Source organism: Ictidomys tridecemlineatus, chromosome 7 (genome assembly GCF_052094955.1).
Source record: "Ictidomys tridecemlineatus isolate mIctTri1 chromosome 7, mIctTri1.hap1, whole genome shotgun sequence".
NCBI lineage: Eukaryota > Metazoa > Chordata > Mammalia > Rodentia > Sciuridae > Ictidomys > Ictidomys tridecemlineatus.
Genome location: NC_135483.1, coordinates 3,219,194 through 3,241,058, shown reverse-complemented (window position 1 = coordinate 3,241,058; position 21,865 = coordinate 3,219,194). Strand labels below are relative to the sequence as shown.

The 21,865-nt window shown below is 48.1% G+C and overlaps 1 protein-coding gene across 20 annotated transcripts in view; it reads right to left on the bottom strand.

Moving 5' to 3' along the window:
• Positions 1-8,023: 8,023 nt before the first annotated feature.
• Ptk2 (protein tyrosine kinase 2) overlaps positions 8,024-21,865 on the bottom strand; it is a 238,148-nt gene continuing 224,306 nt past the window's right edge. For 19 of the 20 annotated variants that reach the window (XM_078016629.1, XM_078016631.1, XM_078016633.1 and 16 more), the window contains 5 exons: positions 21,489-21,528; positions 20,710-20,816; positions 15,708-15,863; positions 12,164-12,244; positions 8,024-9,394 (listed from right to left, as the gene is read on the bottom strand). In XM_078016629.1, the coding sequence (XP_077872755.1) occupies positions 9,182-9,394; positions 12,164-12,244; positions 15,708-15,863; positions 20,710-20,816; positions 21,489-21,528 (597 nt within the window). In that variant the 3' untranslated portion in view covers positions 8,024-9,181. The remainder of the gene's footprint in view (positions 9,395-12,163; positions 12,245-15,707; positions 15,864-20,709; positions 20,817-21,488; positions 21,529-21,865) is intronic. The other variant, XM_078016638.1, reaches the window with a different exon arrangement.

The window sequence follows — 21,865 nt, the reverse complement described above, 5'->3', positions numbered from 1 at the left end:
TCAACAGTGAGCTGCCCAGCGTCACCCAGACGCCCCTGGGCAGGGTGTTAGGTGGCTCCCTAGAACTGCCAAGGGAGCCAGGGTGACACGCCTCCGTCCCCACATTTGTTTCCCTTTTTCCTACTTTTTTCTTTCTTCTCTTTTCTTTCTTCTCTTGAGACAAGGTCAGGCTGTGTTGCCCAGGCTGGACTTGAACTCATGGGCTCAAGTGATCCTCCTGCCTCAGCCTCCCAAGAAGCTGGGACCCAATGGGGCACCACCATGCCCAGCTGCTTTTAAAATGGGTGGTAAACACACCAATGTAAAATTAACCCTTACAGCAACATTAGGACAGGGACAACATTGTGCAGATGCTGCCTCCAGCCAGGTCCTGACCATATTCCTCACCCCAGCAGAGCCCAGGAAACTGGAGATGGCCACACTCCATGGCCTCCTCCCAAGCCCTGGCAAGCCCTGATGGACTACCCAGCTCCATGGACTGTGGGCATGTCCTGGGAATGATTACGCCACACGCAGCATGTTGACCCCGGGTCAGTTGGGATTCTTTAAAGAAGTGTAGCCAACCGGAGCTGGTCAGATAACCAGCCAGCTGGGAAGGGATTCATCAGGGACTGAAGCATAGAGGATGGGGCTGAGAAGTCCTATCACATTCAGAATACAAGTCAGAGAACCAGGGAAAGCAGAGGCATAGTTCAGTCCAAGTTGGACTGGAGACCCAGAGGAGCCGCTGGAGAACTCTCAGTCTGAGGTTGAAGGGTGGAGAACTTGGGTGCATGATGTCCAGGGCAGAGGGTGTGTCCTGGTTCCCAAAGAGACAGGAAACAAATTCACCTTTTCTTGGCCTTTTGGACTCCTCTCTAGATTGGCCTGGTCCTGCCTGACTCCAGAGCCAGACAGGAAGTGAGACAGACTCCAGAGCCAGAGAGGAAGTGAGCCATGCACTTTTGAAACAGTAGTCCAGGGGTGGAGGACATGCCGGTTTGGAGAGTGACCTTGGGGCTTCTGTCCTGGCCCCATCCCCTCAGTGCAAGGCTGTGGCCAGCCAGGACCAGGTGGTGGGGAGAGGGCAGGGTCTGCCGCCCAGGAGAAGGGCAGCATTCCTGGACACTGGAGGCTTCATCACTGTCCAGACTTCCTGGTCACTGAGCAGCTTGAAGAAAAGGGCAAGTCACAAACCGAAATCTCACATATGACTTCTGAACATGGTTTTTGGCCTCTATAATGGGCTGTTTTGATGCTAGGAAATGAATCAGGGCTGGGAGCAGGGAGGGACCCACAGAAACCTCACCTCACTGGTAAAATCAGGTCTGCCAACATCAGAAGTCTCACAGATCCTGGTTGAGGTTTTAAAAAGGGCGGGACTCTGCAGCTCAGCAGTAGCAGCGTCCAGGCCAAGAGGAAGGTCAGCTCTGCTCGGCCAAGGAGGAGCCCCAGAGGAGGCTGCCCACCGCCGCCAGCCAAGGTGGAGTCACGCCCAGGAAGGCGGCAGGCAAGGATAAATCTGGGGCAAAAACCTTCAAACAAAAGCGAAAAGGGCAAACAGGCTGAAGCGGCTGACCAAGGAGCTAAAGAAGACACACAGGAGAGAACAGGACCTGAGAAGCGACGACGCGGAAGAGAACAAAGCCAAGCCTCATTGCTCATACACCATGTCTTACAGTGGGCCCATCTCCGCTCTCTTACCATCCAGAGGAATATTTAAAAAATGTTTCTGGATGTTAATGAACCTTCATTATTTTATTCATTTATTCATTTAGAATCGAACCCAGTGTCTCACACATGTGAGGCAAGCGCTCTGCCACTGGGCCACCACCCCAGCCCCAGAGGGGTATTTTCATCAACTATTTTACAAATGCGAGTTTTATAGTAGCTCTAGAAGCATTTTTATAAAATAGGGAATCCTACATTATCCCATTTTTTAAGTGTAAATGATTTTTTTTCACAAGTGAGATAATTTGCTGGTTGTTTATTTTGGGGTACAACCAGAAAATAGTGGGGTATTGAATCATGGGAGGCTTGGACTGTCTTGGGTGTCAGCTTAACACGCCATGGGTGAGGGGTTAGTTTTATATCCTACAGTACAAGTATATTAAATGGCAGTTTAGAGTCACAGTCTTGCATTTAATGTCTTGAATATTTTAAATTACTTCTTGGTTTTTTTTTTTTTTTTTTTTTTTTTTTTTTTTTTAGTAGAACTATTTCCTAAAGAAGGTCACTGCTGGATCATTGCTGTCAGAAACGTGTGTACTCTGTAACATCTTTGGTTGTGGAAGTCTACTTTTCCTAATATTTTTAATGTGCTATGAAAGATGGAAAATTTGAGCATGTTGTGTGTGTGACCAAGTTTTGAATTAGTGGAACCTAGATCACAACAGTATTCAAAGATACTGGTACTTGATATTTCATTAAGAAAAATTTGCCTCCAAATTCAAAGCTGGAAAGTCACCAGGATAACTGAAAGTCGTATATGTTTTAATGCCAATATTGTTCGCGTTGTTTTTTCTTCTCAATTTAAAATATCTCTAAATTTCCTTGTAAACATGAGTCTCTCAAGCGAATACTAAATTGAGGTATTTACTGAGAACTCTGAAGAATTTTTTAAAAATTCAATGACAGAGAAAGTGTTTGTTCACCACATAATCCTAAGTATGTTTCTTTCTATATTTTCTCCACAAACACTCAAGACACTGAAATTAGTTTAGTAAAATGAATGAACTGTAAAAAGTGTTATTCCTTGTAAAGCTGACTTTTTTTTTTTTTTTTTTTTGTACCAGGGATTGAACTGAGAGGTGCTTTACCACTGAGGCACATCCCTAGCCCTATTTTTATTTTACCTAGAGACAGGGTCTCACTAAGTTGCTGAGGCTGGCTTTGAACTCACAATCCTCCTGTCTCAGCCTCCCGAGCCACAGGAACTACAGGTGCGCGCTACCTTGCCCAGCCGGACTGCATTTTAAGCACTGCAGCTTAGACCACACTGCCGAATAGACCCTACTGGGGTGAGTACATGTGTGCCTCTGCAATTATACACAGGAAGACTGTGCGTGTCCTGGAGAAGGCTGCAGCGAGGGCCACCCTGCCAGAGAGCACAAGGCCCCTTGTGCTCCCTATTTATATCCAGAAGTCAGGATTTCCTCTCATCAGAGTGATGTGTGCTCCCCATTCTCCGCCCAGCTACATTTCATGCTAATCTCCCTCGCAGTCCTTTGTGCCAGGTCTTGTGGGGACCCAAGCCCTGGGGCTTTGGAGGAGCCATGCTCTCTGGACCTCCTCAGGGAAGCCCGCACCTGCATGACGGTGTGTATTCAGGTGGATGAGGCCCAGGCAGGGCCCTGTCTTCCCTCCAGGCACCTGACTGCTCTGGGCTGCTATGGAGTCTCCTCCACGTGCCATTCTCCAGGAACAAAGGCAGCACCTGCTTCCATGCTGCATGGACATGGCAGGCAGGGTGTACCTGGCCCTGCTATCTACCCCATCCCACACAAGTCGAGGTGTCACCAGGCTGCCATGGAAATGGACACCCAAGGGGAGATGGGCAGTCAGCACCGAGGCACAGGAATGCCAAGAGAAACTTTCACGGAACCAGTGTCACGACCCTCCTGCTCAGCCTCTAGAGCCCCTGGGATGGCAGGTGTGTGCAGTGCCATCCTGTGGCGTTCTCCTTTCCCTACAAGGATACCCTCACTGGATTGGGGCCTAGCGTTGTCCAGCATGGCCTTATCTCAATGATGACATCCACAGAGACCCTGTTCCCAAGAAGGGCATGTCTACAGGTTCAGAGTGCAAGTGAGGTTTGGGGTTCCCTGTGCCACCCAGTACAGAGGTAAAAGCACCTGATGTGGCAATGTCTTCAAACCCTGGGGGAATCAAATCAGAAATCAGTAACAGGAAAGTCTCCAAGTGCTTGGAAATTAAGTGACAAATATGTTTCCAAATAATCCATAGCTAGAAAAGGAAGTCTCGAGGAAAACAAAACATTGAACAGAATTAAAATACAGGGTAACAGGGTTGGGGCTGTAGCTCAGTGGTGGAGCACTTGCCTTGCATGTGTGAGGTATTGGGTTCGATCCTCAGCACCACATAAAAATAAATAAAGATACTGTGTCCCATCTACAACCAAAAAATATTAAAAAAAATACAAGGTAACAAAGTGAAATTCTAGATGTGGCTAAGGCAATGCTGAGAAGGGAATTTGTAGCACTACATAAATACATTAGAAAAGAAGGAGAGTCTCCAATTATCCAAGTTTCTTTCTTAAGAACACAGGGTTATCTGAGTGTGGTGGTGCAGCCTGTCATCCCAGTGACTTTGGAGGCTGAGGCAGAAGGATCACAAGTTCCAGGATGGCCTCAGCAATTTATCAAGGCCCTAAGCAACTTCATGAGACCCTGTTTCAAAATAAAACAAAAGGGATTGGGGATGTGGCTCAGTGGTATAATGCTTCCCTTGTATGTTTGAAGGTAATGTGGGTTCAGTCCCTAGCACCACCCAAACCGAAAAACAACAAAACCAACCAACCAACCAAAACCAGGGTCTCTCAAAAATAGAAAGGATTAGGGCTCAGTGGTATGTGCCCCTGTGTTCAATCCCCAGAATTAAAAAAAAAATGTATATATACCACCACTACCAAGTGGGGCTTATTCCAGGGATGTAGTGTGTGAAACTCCATCAATGTAATCTGCCATAGTAATGGTATAAAGAAAAATCATCATGTGAATAGATGCAGAAAATGCATCTGACAAAATTTAATACTAATTCATGATAAAACTCTTATTAGAAAAATAGCAAAACATCTAGGGGAAACTAGGCAGAGGGTATGCAGGGTCTCTTCCCCCTTTCCTGTTCATTCCTTCTCCCTCCCTCCTTTTCCAGTGCTGAAGATCAACCCAGGATGCTAAGGAGGGCTCTGTCGCTGAACTATACCCCAGCCCCTTTTACTTTGAGACAAGGTCTCCCTGAGTCACCCAGGCTAGCCTTGAACTTGCACTCTTTCTCTGTCAGCCTGCTTAGTAGCTGGGGTTACAGGTATGCACCATTGCAACCAACCCCCCAATTTTGTTTTGAGGGAGGGATATCAGGGATTGATCTCAGGGGCACTCGACCACTGAGCCACATCCCCAGCTCTATTTTGTATTTTATTTAGAGACAGGGTCTCACTGAGTTGCTTAGCGCCAATCCTCCTGCCTCAGCTTCCCCAGCCACTTGGGATTACAGGTGGGAGCCACTGTGCTCGACCCCGACCCAACTTTTAAAAAGGCAAAATATTTGAGTCAATCTTTCACAACAGGCAAGTGGCTAGGAAGAGATGCCCAGCACCACTGGACGCTGATATCAAATTAGAATTTGGTGCACACACCCGCAGAAAGTCTAGTGATCAGACTCGGGAAACCTGATGCTGTGTGAATGCGGAACAACCCGAGCACTCCCACAGTGGAGGGCAGTCTGGCAGTGTTCAGTGAGTTAGGCTCGTATGTACTGTGTGTTCCAGAAGTTTCACTGTACATATGTCTTTTCCCCTCAAGTACTGGGTATTGAACCCAGGGTCATTTTAGCACCCAAATCCTTGTTGCCGCAGTCTGCCTGGGCACAATTCAGGAGCCACTTGTCAAAAAGAAACTAACTTTATTTTTAGAACTACAAACGCCAAACAAAACAGCTCCTCAGGGAAAAAACCCTCAGAGCCCAACTGCCACCACCGGCTTCCACAAGCCTCTCCTCACACCAACCTCTCAACCTCCCACAATCCTCCTGCTCTTGAGGCCGATTGGCGGGTCGTGTGGGCGGAGCCAAAGAAGTCCCCCAATGAGCAGCTCTGTGGAGGAGCCAATCAGCTAGATGTTGCTGGGGCCGCTGTGAGCCAATCATCAGCTGGCAGTCTGAAGGGCAGGGAAACAGCCCAATGAACATCACCGCAGAGGAGCCAATCAGCTAGATGTTGCTGGGGCCACTGTGAGCCAATCATCAGCTGGCAGTCTGAAGCTTGCTGGCAGCTGGAAGTTTGCTGGGGCCCCTTTGGCTGTGGCTCTCAACACCTTGTAGTTTTTTTTTTTTTTTTTTTGAGACAGGGGTCTTGCTAAGTTGCCCAGGCTGGCCTTGAACTGGCAATCCTCCTGCCTCAGCTTCCTGAGCTGCTGGGATTACAGACAGGCGTGAGCCATCACAGCCAGCTGTACACATATCTATGGCAGCTTTATTGGCAAGCTGAAAACCACCCCAATGTCCCATTCCTTAATAGGCGAGTGGGCACATCAGCGGTGACATATCATATTCAGGTTGTGGAATACCTTCAGAACTAAAACAGCATGACTGACACACACAGGAAATGGGTACTCAAAGAAGCCAGCAATGAAAGAGCACCCAGGAGAGTCCCAGAAGCAACCTGCAAGTGACCAGGACCACATGGAGGATGCTCAGTGGGTGCACAGCTGTGAGTGCCACTGACTGCACACACACACTTGAAGAAAGCACCTGCCCTTCACTGGGTTCTTACTGCCTGCAGATCATAGCTCAGTGATTGGGAAAGAAATACGGGGTGAGGGCTCCCCTCCTGGGGGAGTGGGAGGGGGAGCCAGGTCCTTTGGGGGTGATGGTTCTAGTCCGAGTCTGGCTGTCAGTTATGACAGGGTGCTCCTTTGTGAAGAATTCCATGAGCTCTGTTTACATGTACTTTTCACTATTTAAATTATTCTTCAACTAAAACAAAGTAAAATAAAGAGCACTGAGGAGAGAGGTGGGTGGCTGCCTCCTAAGACCGACATCTGGGTGGCAGGCAGGCAGAACCATAAAGCAGAGCCATCTGAGGACCTTTAGGCTCACATGCACTTTTCTCTGGATCTCCATCTTGAACTCTTCGTTCTGCTTTACAGTGGAAGTCACCTCATGCCCAACAGGTCTCCAGGCCACTGAAGCCTCCCTCCTGGGCCCCTGCCTGGTACTGCCAGCCTGTGCTGGCCTATAGGGGCCACACTCCACCTTTGTCCTCCAGCCCTGGCCCTGAGGCAGCGTGCCTCTCCACCTGTTCTCAAACCCAATGTCTTTCTCTGGAGTTCAGGAAGGTGTGAGACTCACCTGCCATCTTTTGCCCCAGAGGAAAAGCAGGATTTCCCAAATAGTGGCCCACAGAGCAAAGGGGTGTCTTGACTGTGGGCAAGTCTTGCTCTGAAGCCTCTGAAGGGAGAATGGGGCAGTTCTGGCCTCCTCCCTGGGGTCATGTGCCAGGTCTGCCAAGCTCTGGCAGTCATCGCTGCGGGAGCTGGGATGCTGCTGCACTCCCACAAGCATAAGATAGCCCTGCAGCCCCTGACCCTACATTGGGCTTTTCTTATTTCATAATCACTGTCCTCATCACCATTTTTTTTTTTTTTTGGTGGTGTTGGAGCTTTAACCTGGGACGGTGTGTATCACTGAGCAAGTCCTCTACCACAGAGCCACACTCCAGCCCATGTCAACATCTTAAAACCGAGGAAACTGACTCAAGAGATCCAAGAATGCCAGAGAATAAAGACTGTCTCAGAACACGACAGCCCTGATGCTTCCTTCAGATGAAGAAAATGCCACACAGCACAAATGGAGCTGACCGTGCAGCTACACAGATGTGTTTATCTGAGAACACTCCCCCAGATTCCTCCCCTCTGGTCCCTGTTCCTAAGCCTTCTCCTTCCCATAGTCCTGGAGCTGGGGGACTCTTTGCTCTGTGGTTCAGAGACTGCAGCAAGATCAGGGAGGGCCTGGGAGACCAAAGCCAGCAACTCCCTTAAAAAGGGCCCTGTGCCCAAATGGCTTCCTGAGTCTGGACGGGTGATTCCGACGCCAGGCCTGCAGAGGGAGCCTTCCCTGCAGAAGCACTTGAGCCAGCATTCTGATGTGGGCAGCCCGCCTCGGGATAGCCTCCAGATGCTCAGAGACACAGGAACAAGGAAAACAGCATCAGTGAGAGCTTACTACTGCATCTAGCAACCCCTCTGAAAAACTCCAGGTCATCTGAAGGAAGAGAATCAAAAGAAAGCACACTGGAACAAGAGCCTTACGGCAACACCTTTTTAATAGGTCAAAGTAACTGTACAGTTCATTATATTCTTCCTGAGAATAATTCATATCCCCCGACAAACTAAAGGGAGGGTGTGTTCTTCAGAATGATCTAAGAGGACGATGGTGCAATAGCTGGACATCTAGAGAACCAAACCCCTGCGTCCCGCTTAGTTCTCTGTGGGGAAGACAGACACGATGAGGGTCAGCCAGCGCCCGTGGCTGTGAGGGGTCAACATGGCTTTAATCTTTCCTTATAAATCATATAAAAATGGAAAACGGTGGTTCTGGACTCCTCGCTGCAGTTTGGAGGTGCTCTGGTACAAAGTGTTTCTGCTTCCATGAGAAATTACACTGCTACAAACAACGGGCACATTATCCTGGTGAGAAGACACGAGTTTTGAGTCTTGGCTGGGCTCTGCAGCTGGCTCCAGCCCAGCGCTTCCATGTCCACATAAAGTGAAAGGCGGGAGACAGAAGGGTGCTAGTTTTTTTCTGAAATGATTTGAGTCTTCAAAATATAGCTTTTATATTCTTTCTTTGTAAATGGGATTAGCATATTGCAACAGAAGGGTGTTCTAGCCAAACCCCAGTCTGGATAATAATGCTATGGCAAGAAAGGAATCCTTAGCCTCCTGGGTCTCCTGGGATTCTTCACCACATTCTCTTCTTCCTATATTCAGTGAAGGCAGGTCAGGAATGAACACAGCCCCCAGGCCATTCCCACTAAAACACCCCAACAGGAATACCAACTGCGCTTCACATTTCTGCTTTAATTTCATTTTGACACAGGGTCTTGCAAAGTTGCTGAAGCTGGCCTTAAACTGGCAAACTTCCTGCCTCAGTGTCCCCAGTTGTCGGGATTACAGGCATGCACCATTGCATCTGGCCTTCATGTTCTTAAAAGCTTCTTAATGTATAATTTTCATTCTTGAAAAATGCCACATTATGGACCTCAGACTTTTCTGAACCCCATGATTTAAAAAGAATAACAAAAATGAACCCAAGTCAAGATGTGAACTTATGTGAGAGGTTTTCAGCCAGCCATTGCTCGGCTGGAGCTGTGATGCTGGCGCCTGAGGACACGCTGGCTCTGGCTGCTGGTGGAAGGCCGGTGAACACCTTCCCAGGGAAGAAGTACAGCCCCCGGGCGGGCTCAATGCGGCCTTGCCTGCCCAAGCATCTTCAGTCTCGCCTGGTCAATGGCATCCAGCAGGTTCTTGGCATCCACTGCGAGGGCGTGGGCGGCAGTCAGCATTTGCTTCTTGTACTCCTGCTGCAGGCTGGTCATGGCGCACTGCTGGGCCAGCCGCATCTTGCTGATGAGCTCTCCCAGGTCAGAGTTGAGCAGCTTCTGTGCCATCTCGATCTGGAAGGACAAGAGGCAGGTCAGGAGGATGGCTTCTAAAGAACCTTTCAGGGAACTTTCTTGTCTTTTATTGCAGGGCTGGGGTTAAAATCCAGTGCTGGGCACGTACTCTCCCACTGGACCCCACCTCTGCCCCTTCTGTACACAATTTCACAAGCCTTTCTTTTGGTGCCACCATGAGAAAAAAAAATCTTTCCCTCAAATAAATCCTCCTTAGAAGCAACAGGGTGGAAAACCTTTCTCTCCCTGGGAACTCTGGCCAGTGTCGTGTGCCTGTGCACGTGTGCTTGCCCAGCAGTCCTGCTTCCACCCACAGCCCTGCTGTCACCAGGACGTCCTCTCCATTCTGCATTTGCCGTCTGGACTTCCACCTACCTCACTGTCTGGCAGGGCTTTCCTTTGTTTTACAGTAAATCATAGAACCTGACAGAATCTCAGAGAGTACCTGGTCCAGATTCTCCCATATCAGCACGGGCAGCTGAGGTACAAAGTGACCCGTTGAAGGCCAAGACAGGACAAAAGCCTGGGTCTGGACTCCTGATACCTCTCTGGACCTCCCGGAGCTGCATGGGACGATTCTCGGTGTCAGAAGGCCCTGGCCTTGCCTCGGCGTGAGCAGGCACGGGATTCGCCTACTGCCCCCATGGGGGCAAAGGCTTGTGTGTGGAGTCTCATGAGCCCGCCTGTTCATTCAGCCAGGGGTGACAGCCATCTGCTCTTGTGGCCCTTCCTGAGCACTTAACATGCACAAGGTACCTTGTGCTGTGACATGAGAAGCAGTCAGACATGTCTGCACACACAGGCCAGGCACAGGACTGCCTGGGACCCCCAGAGACAGTAGCACAACAGAAATGCACAGTGAGAAGGGGCAACTCACCCTGCCTCAGAGGCTTCTCAGGAGAGCCTGGACTTGGCCTGCACTGTGAGTGGGCTGGCTTCAACTGCAGGACCTCACAGGCCATGCCCAGCTGACCCTCTCCTGCTGAGCTTGGTGGTGGGTAGGCAGATCAGATTTTTAGGAAGGGAACAATGTAATCTAGAGATCTACCTCTTTCTTTCAGAAAGAAAGCTCTGGTGGCAGGGGAGGAAGGCAAGTCTTATGGCAGTCTGAGGAGGTGACAGTAGTTGGTGAGGATGAGGCCCACTTGAGACTCATCAAAGTGTCTGTGTCCCATGTAGAGGGGACTGAAGGGGCAAGTGGCCAGTATGTGGTAGGCCCTAGCTGGGGAAGCAAGCAGGGAAAAGCAGACAGCTCCTGCCAGCAGCTGACAGATGGCTGGAGACTGAGCTCGGCACGGCCCTACCATACATGGGCTTGGGAAGCAACAAGTATTTGGATCTATGGAAGTGGGGTGGGTTGCCAAGATGAGGGGTTTTCTTTAATACAAATGGGTGGCACCTGGGGGACAACCACACTCAGTGTAGCAGCAGGAGGGGAGTTGAGCAGGAAGTGCTGCTCCTTAGGAAGCATGGTGGGCAGTAAGGAGGGGCAGTGGGCGGGGAAGCAGGCCCACAGGAAGGCTCTTCTTAAAGAATGATTCAACAACAAGGAATAAGGGAGAGGGATCTGTATGCCTGAGAATCAGGAGTGCGAGTAGTGACTTCAGCTACTGGCTGCAGTAAGTGCTGATGATGGTCCCGCAGAAAAACCCTTGTTAGACTCCTTTTCTTGCCTATGGTCATTAACTCCTCTGCTTTCTGGCAAACTTGTTGCTGATCAAGAAAACTTGATGGTTGCTGATGGAAAACTGCTCAGAGCCCCAGAGAAGCAGGTAAACTAGTGAGGACCTGCTTGCTATGAAAAAGCTGCACTGTGGAGGCACTCAGAGGAACTATGTGGTTCTGTCACTGATAGAGGAACCACCAATGGTTGCTGTGTCCCGCTGTCCTTTAGGAGGCAAGATATAGCTCCCCAGATTGACATCACCCAGACAATGTGTACCTCAGATGTGACATCCTGAGAAGGACTCCACTCCACTTCAGGAGTCCTGCCTGCTTAAGATGTGACACTGATCTGCCATCCTCCTGCCTCCCCTAACCCTCCAGCCTGAGACAACAGGCATGCCTGGTGATACTGACTTTTTTTTTTTTTTTTAATATTTATTTTTTAGTTGTAGTTGGACACAATACTTTTATTTTATTGATTTATTTTTATGTGGTGATGAGGATCAAACCCAAGGCCTTGCACATGCTGGGCGACTGCTCTTACCGCTGAGCCACAACCCCAGCTCAACACTGACTTTAATGAACAAGTACAGGCTCAGTTATTTGAAGAGTGTCACCATGTTGAGAGCATTCTGACAAGTACACTGCCCTTCATCTGTAAGTCAGAACGAGGCAAAACTACTGAAAGCGATGATTGTTGCTAGGAGACAATATTTGGGGTGAACTTTGGTCCCTTAAAAATTTTAGTAAAATTTATTAATTTAAGAGAATATTTTAAAGGGAAAGCCAGTATCACTTGCAAATACCAAGGTTTGGGAAGGAGCATTCAAAGGAAGTGGCAATGCATCTCCCCCTCTGGAGGAGCTCAGCACCGACAGCAGTTTCCCTGAGTGGTCACGGCCACCCTGTTCCTCAGGGGAAGGCCTCACACAATGGCTCTGAGCCTGAGCAGGTGCTGGCCTTAGCAGGGGACAGAGTGAACAGAAGGGCTATCACCTGTGGAGCACCTAGAGCCAGCCTCTGCTGGTCCTGATGTGGGACCTTCAGCACCACAGCTCTTCCTGTGTGTGGCCCCGCACATGACCCTTCCAGTGCTGTGCCTACCTCTCGGTGTGTGCTGGCTGGGAGGACAGGAATGGTCTCATCCACGGTAGCCAATAGTGTCCGCAGGGCCAAGCCAACTTCCTAACAGACAAAATCACGGCCAGAGTTAGAGCACATAGGAATTTCATGGTGGCACTGACCATTTCACCTTGCAAGTGAAGTGTGCACGAACCTGTGTGTGCGCGCACACACACACACACACACACACACACACAGAGTTTCTAACAGTTTTAAGAAAAAATTCTGCACTTCTTTCTCTTAGTGCTGACCCCATCTAGTACATTACAAGGCTCCTTCCCTCTGTAAAGATGCAGATCTGTCTGTCCTTCACCATAATGTACCAGAGCAGTTGCTCAGGTAAGAAGCGTCACATAAATGCTAGGAAACAGGCATGCCCTGTTCCCACCTGATCCAGGAAGACGATGGTGCCCACACAGGTGAGGCAGACACCACCTTTCTCATGTGTGCGCACGGAATCTATTTTTTTTTTTTTAAAGAGAGAGTGAGAGAGGAGACAGAGTGAGAAAGAGAGAGAATTTTTAATATTTATTTTTTAGTTCTTGGCGGACACAACATCTTTGTTGGTATGTGGTGCTGAGGATCAAACTCGGGCCGCACGCAGGCCAGGCGAGCGCGCTACCACTTGAGCCACATCCCCAGCCCCCGGAATCTATTCTTGAGGCCATTTTGAATCTTCCACTCCACACTCCATCCATTCTTATAATCCATGTGAGTTGTTAAGACAAGGGCTAACTGCTTAGAACATCATCATTTTAAATTTCATTTTTTTTTTCTAGTATTGAACCCAGGGACACTCTACCACTGAGCTATATCCCTAGTCCTTTTTTTTATTGGGGGAGGGAATACCAAGGATTGAACTCAGGGGCAATCAACCACTGAACCACATCTTCAGCCTTATTTTGTATTTTACTTAGAGACAGGGTCTCACTGAGTTGCTTAGCATCTCGCTTTTACTGAGGCTGGCTTTGAACTCGTGATCCTCCTATTTCAGCCTCCCGAGCTGCTGGGATTATAGGCGTGTGCCACTGCTCCAACCTCCTAGTCCTCTAATGAGACAGGGTCTCTCTAAGTTGCCTAGGCTGGCCTTGAACTTGCGATCCTCCTGCCTCAGCCACATGAGTCACTGGGATGACAGGTGTGTGCCAGTGCCAGGCTAAATTTCGAATTATTGGTATTGTTGTTCTTATGAGGATCCAAGATGTATGACCAGTATGTCAATGTGTAATATGAATAAAATCAGTATGAAAATGGCATTTATACTTGGGTCAGCATGCAAAAGGAGTGGAATCTCTGACTAAAGCAGTCAGGCTTTACCTAAGAGGGAGATGCTCTGGGCGGGCATTGCTGGGCAACTGCCTGTACAACTAGAATGGCTGCAGTACCACTTGAGCATATAGTCCTACAGGACCACCACTCTAAGTGGCCAGGTGATGAATGGAGCATCCCACAGACTACAAGACTGACAGTTAAAGCAGTAGTTGCTACTAAATCAACATGCACAATCTTGACATGTCTGAAATCCTGAGTGCTTTTGTTTACTGCTGAGTTGTTTTTTCAAACTTGGCTATGGGTTCATCATGTTCTCCCAGAAGAACTTTGGCTATGATAGTCACAGGAGCACAGTTTAAAACATGAACCAGAATGATCAAGAAATATCACAGCTTTTAAGCAGCTTTTCTACATTGATGGTATTTCTACAAAGATTGCCAATAGGTATACTAAAAAAGTGGTATTGACCCCACAATCAACAACAAAAAACCTAATTAAAGCATAAGCAAAGGAACTAAATAGACATTTCTTCAAAGCAATCACACAACAAAACAGAGAGCCAGCCACCCATGCAGTTTAGAGGCGGAGCAGCTAGAGTTTGCACAGGTTGTGGGGAAGCCAGAGGTGCAGCTGCTGGGAAGCGCGGTGGCAGGATCTGGGAGGATCACAACAGGGCTGCTGTGCCTGCCAGAACTCCTCTTCTGACTGCACACTAGGACTGAAGACAGAGCCTCGAAGGGCTACCTGTACGTCACATGCACCGCAGCACTATTCATGAGAGCCACCAGGTAGAAGCAACCAAGTGTCCACAGATGGACAAATGAATGAACCAAAGCAGGTACGCATGTACAGCAGGATGCTGCTCAGCCTTAGAGATGAAGGAGACTGAGACACATGCTACCACAGGGAGGAGCCTTGAGGACATCTTTCCCAGTTACAGAAGCCTGTCCCAATAGGACAAATGCTGCACGACTCTCACTATGTGACAGACCCTGAGCAGCCAGATTCAAAGAAAGATAGAAAGCAGAACTGAGGCTTGCAGGGGCTGAGCAGGAGGGGGAATGAGGAATCAGAGCTTAACTGATGAAATTTCCGTTTTGCAAAGAGAAAGTGCTTAAGCTGGACTTGTTGACGGTTCTCAGCAGCCTGAAGGTGCTTAATGTCAAAGATGTGGGGGAAGGGAAGATGATATATTTTAAGAAATGTTCCTATTAGTGCTGTCTAGTTACACATATACTATAGTTATATGTAGTAGCAGGATTGATTTTGACATATTCATCAATGCATGTAAAAGTTTGTTCCATTTTAATCCCCAAGGATGGTAAATTCTTTTTTTTTTTGTATTGAGTATTGAACCCAGGAACACTTAACCACTGAGCCACATCCCCAGCACTTTTCATATTTTATTTAGAGACAGGGTTTTGCTAAATTGCTTAGAACCCTGCTAAATTGCTGAGGCTGGCTTTGAACTTGCAATCCTTCTACCTCAGCTGCTGGAATTACAGGTGTGCTCCAGCATTCTTGGCTGCAAGGATGATAAACTTACCACTGTGGGGGAAAGAAAAAAAAAAGCATGTGCCAGTACCTTTTAAAAACACTAAAGCTAAGTTTGATGGCACTCTTTGAACTGTAGGACACTTCTGAACACCTGTGTGCCATCATGAGGGTCTGGTAGGAGCAATGCTGAGCCTCCTGGGCAGTCTTGTTTGGACAGCATCTGTTATTACCTCCCAGGATCCCATTCCACTGAGCACAATTTGAAAAATAGTCCACAGTATTTTTATTTTGGTCTCTTCCTTCTTTTATTTTTTTAAATTAAAAAACACACACATACTCACCCCTTAGTTTAAGAAAAATCAACACAGATAAATTGTCCATATACTCTTTTGCCTCTTCCTCAGAGGGACAGTATCTCAACTGGATAATTACTGATCCCATGTACTTCTTGGACTCATTCAGGATATTCCTGCATGTTCTTCAACTTTACATAAGTGCCTCACGCTGACAGTACCCATCTGCAGCTGCTGTTTTAACTAGAGACTACATTTGTGAAAGATGGTATCCCTTCAGGACCCTACCATCCTAATGTTTACTGACATGAGAGAAGCAGGGATTCACAATGATGGTGGCTGTCTCCAGAGTCCTCACCATGTGGTGCCTTCACACCTTCCTAAGTATCAGGTCTGACTCTGGGAGATGTCAGAGATATCTAGTAGCTCTACTGCAGCCTCTGTGCACCGCAGGCTGCACTCACCTTCACCATAGGGACGTACTCCTCGGGTGGGGCTGGCTGGATTTTACTGGACATCTCGATGACAGCTTTCACCAGGCCCGTCACGTTCTCATACACCTTGTCATTGGACCGGTCCAGGTTGGCAGTGGGAGGGGGACTGATTTCCTGGGGTTGAAGCTGACAATAAAGAAGCAGATCATTCTTCTGCTCTCCAGCAGTGGGCGTAATACCACCACAGCTAAATTAGACTTCAAAGCAGACTGCAGAAGATAATGGATTTTCTTGTTTGTATAGGATATAGTTCAGTTTGAGACAGTAAAGTGATTCACCCAAGTGACAGAGTTGGCAATATATTTTTTTCTAATTTTGAGCTCAGCTAAAGGAAATGAAATGGAATGACATATACTGTACTTAAACTCAGTGTCCCCACACCCCAAGATTATTCACCACAAGAGAAACAACCCACATACTTTACATCTGAGGATTCACCAAATTCCACAGAAAGTCACTTGCTAATAATGGAACACTCTACACCAGTACTGAGCATTTCCTTGGCTTTAAGTTCTGCAGTAAGGAGGCTTATGGCTCAGCTGAGCTGCCTAGGAGAAACCCGCTCTCTTCATGATGGAAGGCTCTCACACGGGAGTTCATCCCCAGTGGTCACTACCTACTTGCAGGACACTCCTAAATCCCAGTGGTGGGGAAGCTGCTTCCCACAGCTCTTGGCTGCCTGCTGGATGAATCTGGGCTCTGAGGCTCAGCTTCTCTAGTGGGCCAGATGAAGGGCAGATGAAGCCCCGAGGTACATATGCCACCCAAGGACACAGGAGAAATTACATGTTACCCAGATAACCTGAGTACTAGAGGTGGAATAATGTATGGCCTCTACCAAATTTTTGGCAGTAATTAAAAATTCAAATTGGGGGCTGGGGTGTAGCTCAGTAGCAGAGCACTTGCCTAGCATTCACAAAGCCATGGGCTCAATCCCCAGCACCACCAAAACATTTAGAGTTATACTAACTACAAGAAAGACACTGTGTGTGTGCGCATACGTGCACGGATGTGCATTTAGACTAAATTGCTGTAAATGACAGTCATTTGATTGTGATCTTCTGCTGGTGTTCAGTCTAAGACTATAAGTGACCGTTTCTGAACTCTTGGGTACCTTGCCCAAGGAGACTGGAACAGAATTAGTCATTTGTTCCCAAGTCTGGGTACAGGTCAAAAAAGGGCAGGAACAGCTCATCTACTGCAAGCGTGTCTACCTCTCAGTTTTCAGCCAACATCATTGCTGTTTCTGGCATGTCAGTCATGAGAGATGAAGAACCAAGCAAAAGTGCCCCCCGACTCCTGCACCAGGCTTCCCACTTACTAGTTCAGGGTCACATGCAGGGAGCTGGGTATGAGAGAGCAAGCTGGACAGACACACAGACACAATGTGCTTATCCTCCATGGCTATTGTCCAACGGAGGTGAGGAAAAGTTAGAGGAATTTATCAGAGGAAGGGAAAAAAAGAAAAACAACATTAATCAAGCAGCAGATACCTCCCTAAACACATGAGCAGGATGCAAGGTACCAGCTGTGGCTGCAACCTGCTCTTGCTCTCTGCCATCAGGAGCCATCTTGTCTTTTGGGGGCTCCATGTACAGTGGGTGACTTAGAGCCTTGCCATGCACCACGCTTGTTCCCATGAGATAAGTGAGCAGGACAGCGTGCAAAGCCTGGGAGTGACAAGTGGCAGCCGTGCAAGGATCAGCAGAATGAGGCTTCTTCATAAGAGATGGGGACGTTTCATCACTGGAAATGCCACCTGACTTCCCAGGGATTTGGTTCCCACACCTGGCCCTTTGCATCCTTGGGAATCTGCACTGGCATCTAGCTACACTGCCCCAAGAAAGATTTCTGGTGTGCTTAAAGACCTCAGGAGCTTATTTTAAAAATCAAAGTATAAAGAATATCCTTCTTTTGAACCAACTATTATTATTATTATTTTTTAATATTGGGGATACTGAACCCAGGGCACTTAACCACTGAACCACATTGCCAGCCCTTTTTATATTTTCTTTGGACACAGGATCTTGCTAAGTTGCTGAGGCTGGCTTTGAACTTGCAATCCTCCTGCCTCAGCCTCCTGAGTTGCTGGGATTATAGGCATGTACCACCGTGCCCAGCTTGAACCAATTCTTAAGAGAAGGTTCCATGACTTTGAGTAAAACCACCTCTGCCTGAACAGGCAGTGAATGGGAGAAACAAGCACCTTCTCCTCTTCTTAAAAGCATCTCAAAAGATACTTTTGAGATCCCCAGCACCTGAGTGTAGAGATGCATTTCTCTCTGGTACTTCCATGTGCACTGGAAAGAAGAACTCTAGAACTCATCACTCAAAAGAAAGGGCTGGCTGCCTTTTACTTTCTGCAGTGAGGACCTCAGTGCAGTCTTGTTTATCTTCCCAGGATGGCCTGTATAGACTCCATCACACAGGAAGACACATGGCTTCTTCGGGAGGGTGCCAAGGGCGTATTCCACCAAGAAACAGGATGGTTTGCAATTCTAGGGGTGGAGGGTGGCCTGCCATGACTGTGACCTGCTTAAGGTTTCCCTTCTTATGGTGCTTCTAACCACGCATGGCGACACTCCAGAAGTTTAGAGAAACATCTGTTCTTGGTTTCCTATTTTCTAGAGCTCAACAACTTGGAAACTCCTTGTCTGGCAATTAATGACAATCAACTGTCCCCCAGCCATGTGGCCAATCCCACCCCTCAGGGTGGTGCCTGAAGCCCCAGAGCTCCAGGGAGGCTCCAGGGGGAGCGTGACAGCATAGGGCTTGGGATCTGACCCCAGCACTGAAACCAAGCCACAAGAGCAAAGCTGCCAAGGAAAACTGGGATGATTTCTGGCTAAATGTTATTTGAATGATTATTTTAGTTATACCTAGTTAAAGGCAAACATTTCTGTATCAAAACAATCATTCTTTCAAGCTACACTTACTACAGATAGATAATAAAGGAACAGGCATGGGCTCCACACTAATCACTTCAAAATCTTTTTTTTTTAATATTTATTTTTTAGTTTTAGGTAGACACAATCTTTGTTTTATTTTTATGTGGTGTTGAGGATTGAACCCAGTGCCTCATGCATGTTAGGCAAGTACTCTACCACTAAGCCATAACCTCAGCCCGCAAAATCTTCATGTATTTTAAGCATATTGTTTCTTTTTTAATTTTTTTAAATATTTATTTTATAGTTGGACATAATACCTTTATTTCACTCATTTATTTTTTACATGGTGCTGAGGATCGAATTCAGGGTCCAGCGTGTGTGAGACAAGCACTCTACGGCTGAGCCACAACCCCAGCCCAAGCATATTGTTTCTACCAAGAGTTTACTCACGAGGTTATTCCAGGTGTGGGACACGAAGGTGTGTCAGGATTCTGGGGTTCCTCATCAGCTTCTAACATTGGTTTTTCACTGGAGCACAAGTCATTGTGCAAGTCTCGTCTTGTGGCTTATGAAAATAAGCTCACTAACCTGATTTTTTACCATTCTGTTTTTCAAATTTTTACTTAAAAAAATCTGTTAGGAAGGGTCATGTCTTTGCTGCTTCTGAGAATACCCACATGTCCCTGACAGCACTGGGAAGCCGCAGGGTCCCAGGAGCTGACGACTGGCCAATAGGTGCTCTGGATATTCATTGGTTTCAGGGCAGCGTGGGCCTAGCTGTCTCACTGGACATCCCCCAGGGAGCAGGCTACACCCGCCAGAACCAGCCCACTCACTCTATGGTCACCTCCTGGATGGACAGGGAAACACTACCCCTGGTGAGGATGCGTGCTCTCTTCCGGGACTTGGGATAAGAATGCATATACCTGACCAGGGGTCAGCTAGAGCAGCTCTACAGGTGGCACCTTGGAGCAGAGTGCAGAGGTGTGCAGTCCATGGATCTGCAGCAGCATGCCAGCCCAGCCACCAGAGCCAATGACCATAAGCATGCTGTTTCCCCTGTGTGAGGCCAACATGAGGATGAACATGGACAAGGTCTGAACCACACCTGACGGGGGGAAGGCACTCCAACATTGCAATGAGTCTGTGGAGCAAAGATCACCTCCGCCCAGCTCATGTGCACTGACCTGGGGTGCTGTCTACTTTGAGGTGTACCGTGTGTTCACGCAACACCAGGTCAGGAAGAGCTCTGCCCCTCAAACCACCACCTGCCCCGATTCCAGACAGTCAGATCATGGGAATGGTGTGCCTCTGGTCAATATATGGGGCATATTTGGAGAAGTGGCTGTTAAGTGGCCAGGCCAGAGGGGCTCCCTGTCCAGGTGAGGCTTATGAAAATAAGCTCACTAACCTGATTTTTTACCATTCCGTTTTTCAAACTTTTACTTAAAAAATCTGTGTTAGGAAGGGTCATGTCTTTGCTGCTTCTGAGAATACCCACATGTCCCAGCTCTCAGGCTTGGCAGGGGGCCTGGGAGAGCCAGATGGTGAGCTCCGGCTCCAAGCCAGGAGCAGAGTTGATGAGCCCAATCAAGGGCAAGATCATGCGTGCCTGGGCCAGTGCTGCTCTTGGCGGGAGGTGGGGGCTCTACTTGTTCTCACAGGGAACCATCCTGACCCTGGATGGACAACAGGCTTTTCTTAACACCACGATTATGAGCCTAGAGGCGAAGTGGGCCCACAGGTCCTCACTTACCCCTGGCATCATGGCTTAATTAATTTACAAAACTTGATTTTTTAAAAATCAACACTTGATTTCCACAGACACGTTGTGCCTCATGGGAGGAAGATGTAGGCACAAAGTCAGAATGTGATAAAGTCCCTAAAGCCAATCATGAGAGAAAACTGGGAGAGTCTGGGTAATACTTCCCTGGCTCTCAGGGGATTCAGAACCAGCTGAGTTCTGGCCCCTTATGGTCCTCTCTGTGCTGTCCCCACCCACTGTATGACACAGACGTCATCTTCCAAGGACAAAGGGATCCAACCAACCCTAAGAAAAGAGCATGCCCACATCTGATGCCTACCTTGACCCCCTCGTTGTAGCTGTCCCCAGGGCTGCTGAGGCTGGCGAGGCTGCCCAGGTGGCCAGGGGCTCCGGGGCGTGGAGGTTTCTTTGGTGGAGCTGCAGGATCTGACAAAGCAGAAGGACTTCCTTAAGGGTAATGAAGAAAGCCAATGCCCTGCACTGGCACCAGGCTCCTGTCCTAAGGGCCTGTGGTGTTACAGTATTAGATTCTGCTTTTCAGGACTCCAGCCATGGCTGAGTGTGGTCAGAACCAAACTTGCTATGATCTGTTGGGGGAAGGCTTAAAATCTTGTGAACATCCCCCAGCTGTGACACTACACTTACTTCCAACCTGCTGCCAACTTACACAAGTATTTAAAAAAAAAAATTTGGTACTGGAGATTAAACCCAGGGATACTTAAATACTGAGACACATCCCCAGCACTTTTTACTTTTTAATTGAGCCAGGGTCTCATTCAGTTGCTGATAGTCTCCCTAAGTTGTTGAGGCCAACCTTGAACTTGGGATCCTCCTGCCTCAGCCTCCTGAGTAGCTGGATTACAAGTGTGTGCCACTGTACCCAGCTACTTACACAAGCTTTTGACACAAAAGTCATTTCTTCTTCTTCTTTAAAAAAAATTTAATATTTATTTATTTTATTTTTTTAGTCTTTGGCGGACACAACATCTTTGTTTGTATGTGGTGCTGAGGATTGAACCCAGGCCGCACGCATGCCAGGCGAGCGTGCTACCGCTTGAGCCACATCCCCAGCCCGACACAACTCATTTCTTCACTGACCTGGTTTGCCCACAGGCTGATAGATGTGTTGGTTTCCAGTCTGTGGGAAAGGAAAATTGAGTCAATGTACTGATGTATACAGGGAAAGAACCATCCCACTCTCTTCCCTATTCATCCACTCCCGGAACTCTGCCAGATGCTGGGCATTGGGATGAACAAGACAGCTGCCTGCAGGGCTCAGTGGTGTGGGGAAATAGGCAGGTGACATCTCATACCAATAGTGTGTGTGGGGAGGGCTGTAACAAAGGCAACCTCGGGGTACTCTGGTATTCATACAGATCTAGAACTTTCCTACATGGATGTCTCTGGTTTGCCATCAAAGGTCTGAAATCCCAGCCCTCCCAGCATGTGTCCACTGCTGATCTCATGCTCAGGGT